General features: G+C 34.4%; 2 protein-coding genes across 3 annotated transcripts; one reads left to right on the plus strand and one right to left on the minus strand.

Moving 5' to 3' along the window:
- Positions 1-290: 290 nt before the first annotated feature.
- Positions 291-836, minus strand: LOC126633916 (uncharacterized; the record flags this gene model as incomplete). Its single annotated transcript, XM_050304444.1, has 2 exons — positions 291-718; positions 765-836. Coding segments are annotated over 2 exons (279 nt in total), but the record flags the coding sequence as incomplete, so codon positions are not given.
- A 100-nt stretch (positions 837-936) lies between these two features.
- LOC126583072 (AP2-like ethylene-responsive transcription factor At1g16060) lies at positions 937-4797 on the plus strand. Of its 2 annotated transcripts, none has more exons than XM_050247372.1 (8): positions 937-1411; positions 1552-1634; positions 1790-1798; positions 1934-2022; positions 2179-2252; positions 2335-2385; positions 2803-2879; positions 4012-4797. In XM_050247372.1, exons 1-8 carry the CDS (start codon positions 1209-1211, stop codon positions 4563-4565), a joined length of 1140 nt encoding a protein of 379 aa, XP_050103329.1. In that variant the 5' UTR covers positions 937-1208; the 3' UTR covers positions 4566-4797. The 2 variants fall into 2 exon arrangements, with proteins under 2 accessions (XP_050103329.1, XP_050103330.1); XM_050247373.1 differs by having other exon boundaries at positions 950-1387.
- Positions 4798-7903: the final 3106 nt, after the last annotated feature.

Raw genomic sequence — 7903 nt, forward strand, 5'->3', positions numbered from 1 at the left:
TTGCTTAATCCCATATAGATGATTAAAAAAAGGAGAATTATCGAAAAGCCAATGGTACTGTTCACTTTAACGAAAACCACATTTTTACATTAAAAAGTCAAACCTAGTACTATTCACTTTGCCCTTTATTTTGTCCTTATCATTAAAACTCAAAGTTTTCAAGTCTTTTTCATTAGTTTTCCTTAAAAAAAATTAAAAAATTGAAATCCCATATGTTTTTATTTTATTTTTTGTTCAATCAGGATGCATTTTTTGCAAATGATCAAAATTGGATCATAAAATCCCTCCAATATTTAGTACAAAATCCAAAAGTTTCACATGGTCCATTGGATCATCTTTTCATTCATGTGATCTGAAGTTTGAAGAACCCTTGGTTTCTTTGAATCCATAAACAATAACATAAGCATCTAAAAACTCAGAAGTAACATCGAGCTAGTACAATCATAATATTGCTGCACTAAAGGCTTATGCATTTTCAGGGAAGATAAGCAACGTAATGAGAGTCTCGTAACTAGGAAAGAGAGAAACAAGGTCGGAGCGTTTTTGCCAACTCGAAGTCCTGGAACTGAAATGCAGGTGCACAAGTACATCCTACAAGAGAGTAGTGAGAGTCTCGGCATTCCTTGGAGCAGCTTTGAGCAATGCCCCATCTAGTGAAATGTTGTAGTCCTTTGTTGGAAAGGAACCAAATTAACCACACATTTGGAGGCACTGTGTACTGGGCAGGTTAACTTGACTTTTTCATCTTCACCCAACTCTAGATTAAAACGCCAGGTTTCAGCCATCGGTATGCGATGAAAGCGCGACACGTTCCCAGATGGCAACAAGAAGTTGATTGATTATTGGTATATATGGGTGTACTGATAAATTTTAGTTTTATTGTTCATTTCATTTTGCACTTGACAGTAATTATGCAATAGGATAAGAGAGACAATTCATATTTAAAGTTTAAGTTGAGGGTAGAAAGAGGTTATATGGGTTCAAATAAAATTTCCCTTTATAAATTTTCGTGCCAAGAAAATCATACCATTTAATTAATTGTGTGCTCTCATCCTCCAATATATTAGCACTAGTATATCATTCCTTCCTTCCTTCTCATATGACCTAGTCACATCCCTGATCTCCCTCCCTCTCTTCTCTCCTTCTCTGTCTATTTTTCTCTCTTTGCTCTCTTTGGGTAAGAGAAAGAGAGAGAGAGCGCCAGTTTAATGGCGAAAACCTCACAGAAAAAGCAGAACAGTACTTCTGGAAGCACTAACAACAGCACCACCACCACAACCACCACTAGCAGTACTGCTACAACAACAACAAAGGGCAAGCGGACACAGAAAAGCGTTCGCCGTGACTCTCCGCCCCAGCGGAGCTCCGTCTTCCGTGGTGTCACGAGGTTATATCATATTCATGGATACATGTTAGTTAAATTAATTGTATAGTTTCTACCATTTTCTTGCTTTTCTTGTTTGGAGTTAGCCGCCGGTTCTTGTTTCATTTCTGTTTTTAACTTAGGGTGATATATCACTGATCAATGTTGATTAATGTTTTTGAATTTAGGCATCGATGGACGGGTCGATTCGAAGCTCATTTGTGGGATAAGAATTGCTGGAATGAGTCGCAGAACAAGAAAGGAAGACAAGGTTCTTCATTAATCTCTTCTTTCCTTGATTTGGTTTTTAATTTTTTCCTCCTTAATTCTTTTTTGTTTTGGGGTTAACAATTTTCCTTTTCTTGTGTTTTTGGTTTCTTGGTGGTGACGATGATATTGATGGAATTAATCCCAACTCAAATGCAGTCTATCTAGGTCTGTCCCGATTTGAAAACAAGTTAATTTTCATATTTTTTTTATTACTGCGTCATTTTAATTCATAATTTGATTTATTGGTTGGGCAAGAAATGGATCAATTTAATTATACGTGGGATATTTCATTTTTCTTAGGGGCATATGATGACGAAGAAGCTGCTGGACGTGCTTATGACTTGGCAGCATTAAAGTACTGGGGACGAGATACAATCCTCAATTTCCCAGTATATTTTCCACCTTACTAAAACTGGATGGTGGATCGATCCATCTCTGGACTTTGATCAAAAACATTTTTTTTTAATTAATTTGTGATATTATTAACATGTATATGAAATGGTATGTATCCACCTTAATTCTACATCTTTGATTAATTGTTGTAGTTATCCACTTATCAAGAAGAGCTCATAGAACTGGAGAGCCAGTCGAAAGAAGAATACATTGGATCATTGCGAAGGTGATAATTAATTAAACTTGTATCTCGTATCTACTTTGATAAATATATATAATAGAGCTTTTAAATTTTTATTAATTAACAGGAAAAGTAGTGGATTTTCCCGCGGGGTTTCAAAGTATAGAGGCGTGGCAAGGTACTTATATTTTGTTAATTTCATTAATTTTTTTTCTACAAGCGATAAGATAATCTTATTAAATTCATCTTAACTACTGAGACGTGTGATTCAAACTTAGGTGCATACAGTAGAACACCTTGTTTTAACTAACTTGATTAAATTCATATATTTTAATTCCAAGTTATTGCTTTAACGAAATGTTTCTTTCATACTAAAATAATTAAATGCAAGTCTATACAATTCATACAAAGTTGAGATGTGGCTGTCGCAATGACACAATCTATATGCATATAATTCAAAGTTACCAAAAAGTTGAGATGTGGCTGTCGCAATGACACAATCTATACGCATGTAGGGAGATATTGTACAACTGACTTTATACTTTATAGAGATAAATTTGGTTTTTAATTTCTTTGATTTAATTCATGTTTGCAGACACCATCAAAATGGAAGATGGGAAGCTCGAATTGGCAGAGTATATGGAAACAAATACCTTTACCTTGGAACCTACGGTAATTCCCACTTTTACCATTTAATGTTTTTATTACAAGCGATATTATTACTAAAAGTTATATTAAACGAAAAAAAAAAAAAAGAGTAAAATTTGAATACAGTGGTTTGAAGAGGAACGTTATATCCGTTTAGGACGATACACCACTGCCTTACCGTTTTGAATTCAAGTCTTCAGCAATAAATATGTTATTATTTTTTTCAAATGTCAATTAGAAATATATATATATATATATATATAGGATATTTGTTAATAAAAAAAAAACCAAGAAAGCAAGATCTTTGGTTTGCCAAAATAACTTAACAAAGAATCTTTTTCTTTAACTTGTGGGTTAACCTAAATGGATTTGGATCTCATCCGGATCCAAATTGTGGGAATCTTAAGAAATCTCACATCTTAACCGTTCATTGTGTATCATACTGTCAAAAATCATTTGACTTTTTGTATTTAAAATTAAACACAAATAATAGTAACGAAAACTAATCATAAGATATACAATGATCGGCTGAGATATAAAAATCCCTAGAATTCCCACAATGTGAATCCGGAAATGACCTTCTTTCAACCTAAATCTGGTTACAAGTTTAAAATGCCACATGGAAAGATGCGACTCGTCACACGTCATTGGTGTACTTCAACTACTAAAGTAAAGTTATGTAATTGAAAAATCTTTTCCCCATGAATTCCTAATAAAAAAACAACACAGGTGGTCCAAGATAATAGGGTAAAGAAAACAATAAAAATTACGCAATCAAAACCATTTAGTTGGTACGTAGATCACCTAACCTGAACTGCCCTTTCAAGATTTTTATTCATATTTTTTCGAAAATAATTTCCAGATCTTTCCACCAAAATTTGCTAGCAAATTAAATTTTTGTATTTTTTATTGCTACACCATTTCTTTTTTTGGAGAGAGAGAGGGGGGCTGTGTAAGCGCAACATTTTTTACTTCTCACACACGACTTGTTAATTTATGTTCTTTGATTTTTTTTTTTTTTTCAATTCATTTAATCCCAAAGCTCACCCTTAGAATGATGTGTGAAAAGTAAAAATAAGTGTACGGTAAATAGCACACCCTTTCTTATGTACGTACAACCTTTGAATTTTATTGTTTAATCTCTATATTTTGGCAGCTACACAAGAAGAAGCAGCCATAGCATATGACATGGCAGCAATAGAGTACCGTGGACTTAATGCCGTTACAAACTTTGATCTTAGCCGTTACATCAAGTCTCTGTGCCCAGATAATACAAACGGGCCTAACGACGCTCAACAAAACCCTAACGGTGACCTCCATCAAATGCAAAACCCTAATGGTGTCCTCAATCAAATGCACAACCCTGACTATAAACCAGAACTGGAGATCATGCCTGACCACACGAGTTCGAGTAGCGCTAGTGAGTCAACCGTAGTTTTGCCACGGTCAGAAAATGGTTCATCGGCGTCATCCGCACTAGGGCTCTTGCTACAATCTCCTAAGTTTAAAGAAATGCTCGAGAGATCCTCTGTTACGGAATGCTCTCCAACTCTTTCAGAGCCGGAAATACGTAGACGCATTTTTCCCGATGACATTCAAACGTATTTTGATTGCCAAGACTTGAACAGCTTTGCGGAAGGAGACGACATTATTTTTGGTGACTTACGATCGTTTACTTCACCTGTTTTTCACTGTGAACTCGATGCATGAAGATGATCCGCAAAGAAAGTGGAAGACGTATACTATTATAGAATAAGATGAGTTTTATTTGGATGTTCCCATGAATATGAAGGGACATCGTGTTCACTGACACAGTAGAAGACGGTAACTTTGAAAGTTTGCTATTTGTTGTTGTTCATTGGTCGATTTTCATGTAGATGGGAGTAGAAATTCATTTATCAAATATTTTCCTAATAAGATAAGTTCAAAAGTTGGCATTTAAGGGCTATTTACTTCATTTCTATTCTATATTATATCTGCATGTTGTGGTAGAAGTTTTAGCCATTTTCAGACGAAAACTTAAACAACAATCAACAAATAACACCTTTGATGGTCAAAGAGATTAGGGCTTAAGTGCGTAGCATGTTGGAGCAATATTAGAAAATATGAAAAAATAACACAAGAATTTCAATTATATATGAGATTAATATAAACAATTAGGGAGAAAGTTAGAAATACTAACAAACTTGGAGATTGAGGCTTGCATAAATACAATGTCCTAAAGATAGAATTTCGCCCCTAGTCTTGTGCTTGTAGTTCGGTAGGCGTCCATCTCCCAGGATTAAACAATCTATAATCCGAAGTCAAAGCACTTCAATCTTCAAATTCTGGCGAACTTTATATATTCCATACTCTCAAGACACAACTCGGAATTTGACACACGAAGCATGAGAGAAACAAAGTGGGGAAACCCTATTTCTCAAGAGTAAAAATTAACTATAATTTTCTATATCTAATACCAATGGTTTCATGGGTTTATATAGAATCCAACTTCTATTTATTAAAGGGATGTAACTTTTCATCTATAAGTATACAATACTTATCAAGTATCACCTAAACAACATAACCTTTCTAAGAAATTGGTTAACACTATTTTTCATTCAATTATTAAAATTATATATTACAATATTTCATATTATAATATATAATTTCCAACAATCTCCCACATGACTGATGATGAGTAGATTTTATATTGTATATTTTACCCTAATCTTAGTATATTTTGGTTAATATTTTGGAAGAATTTTGATACTTTGAATTGTATTTTCAATATAGGACTTTCGACTTCATCTGGAGCAAAACAGGATCAAATGGACGAATTTTGGAGTAATTTCAGTTGGAGGACGTTCGTGAGTCACTTAGCTTGATCGTATCAAAAATTGGGATTTTTCCACCAAGTGGTTATTTTCTGACGATGAAATAAAGAAGCAGTGCGCAGTGCTGGAAAATGACGTTTTTGGGCTTAAATTGCGTTTTTGGAGCCCAAGATGACCTTGAATGGGTTCATGGTCTTCTAGAAAAGTGTTCAGAATATTCCAAACATTAAATCCAGCTATATTGGGCCAGTTTTGGAGCAGCTTATGGGTCAAAACGTGGCTGTTCAGTTTTTAGACGAATTTTATCATTTAATTTAGGGTTATGTTTCCTAGGGTTTGTGTGGAGGCTTGGGGAGATATATTGACTGGCCGTCTACAGTTTTAAAAACACGCTTTATTTTATGCAATTTTGGAGACAGAGAATTGTTAGGGTTTTGAAGACTTTTTACTTGAAGGTGCTTTCAATCCTTTTCTTGAATATATTTTCTATGATTTCAATTATGAATATGCGGAACTAATTTCTTTTGCTAGGGCGAAGCCTTGAGCCTTAGCATGAATATGTGATTTTTATGTAATTGCTTATGATTGATTGCATGCGTACTTTGAATTGTTAATCACCAGGATAAAAACTATCTAATTGTCGTAATGCCTGATCACCATTAGAATCTTTAGAAAAGTAATTTGATGCAATTTTGGTCGGAAGGTTCCCTGAAATTGATGCTGGCTTCTTGTGATTAATAACTATAATTTCACTTAGGATGAATATCACGTCTTAAGGATTGCATGGTTTTTCAAAGGATTTTCATAAAGCATAATGAGTCTTTCATGTTCAGATTTGATCCGAACGTCCGGACGGGTTGCATGTTAGATATACGTTCTATGTTGGAGGTTCCAAGTAGAATATGAATTAGGAAAATCTAACCTTCAAAGTGGCATGTATAGATCATAAGTAATTGGTAAAAGTTCATAGGATTGCTAGGTGATGGTGGAACCCTAGTGCTTTCTAAATTTTACTCTCCCAAAACTGTTTTCTTCTCTCCAGTTCTAATATTGCAGATCGTTTATTTTAATTCATTAATTTCGTTTTTATTTTAATTAGGTTATAAAATCAATCACTTCAATTTCTACTTGACAATAATTAAATGGAATCTGATTAGTTCGAATTATTTAATAATCCCTGTGGAGACGACTTTGCAAGATCCGTTTATACTACAATAACCTTGTGATTCTTGCAAGTAAAATAGGAGATTTAGAAAGCACTAGGGTTCCACCATCACTTAGCAATCCTATGAACTTTTACCAATTACTTATGATCTATACATGCCACTTTGAAGGTTAGATTTTCCTAATTCATATTCTACTTGGAACCTCCAACATAGAACGTATATCTAACATGCAACCCATCCGGACGTTCGGATCAAATCTGAACATGAAAGACTCATTATGCTTTATGAAAATCCTTTGAAAAACCATGCAATCCTTAAGACGTGATATTCATCCTAAGTGAAATTACAGTTATTAATCACAAGAAGCCAGCATCAATTTCAGGGAACCTTCCGACCAAAATTGCATCAAATTACTTTTCTAAAGATCCTAATGGTGATCAGGCATTACGACAATTAGATAGTTTTTATCCCAGTTATTAACAATTCAAAGTACGCATGCAATCAATCATAAGCAATTAAATAAAAATCACATATTCATGCTAAGGCTCAAGGCTTCGCCCTAGCAAAAGAAATTAATTCCGCATATTCATAATTGAAATCATAGAAAATATATTCAAGAAAAGGATTGAAAGCACCTTCAAGTAAAAAGTCTTCAAAACCCTAACAATTCTCTGTCTCCAAAATTGCATAAAATAAAGCGTGTTTTTAAAACTGTAGACGGCAAAGCAATATATCTCCCCAAGCCTCCACACAAACCCTAGGAAACATAACCCTAAATTAAATGATAAAATTCGTCTAAAAACTGAACAGCCACGTTTTGACCCATAAGCTGCTCCAAAACTGGCCCAATATAGCTGGATTTAATGTTTGGAATATTCTGAACACTTTTCCAGAAGGCCATGAACCCATCCGAAGTCATCTTGGGCTCCAAAAACGCAATTTAAGCCCAAAAACGTCATTTTTCAGCACTGCGCACTGCTTCTTTATTTCATCGTCAGAAAATAACCACTTGGTGGAAAAATCCCAATTTTTGATACGATCAAGCTAAGTGACTCACGAACGTCCT

The sequence above is a fragment of the Malus sylvestris genome, chromosome 9 (genome assembly GCF_916048215.2).
Source record: "Malus sylvestris chromosome 9, drMalSylv7.2, whole genome shotgun sequence".
Lineage (NCBI taxonomy): Eukaryota > Viridiplantae > Streptophyta > Magnoliopsida > Rosales > Rosaceae > Malus > Malus sylvestris.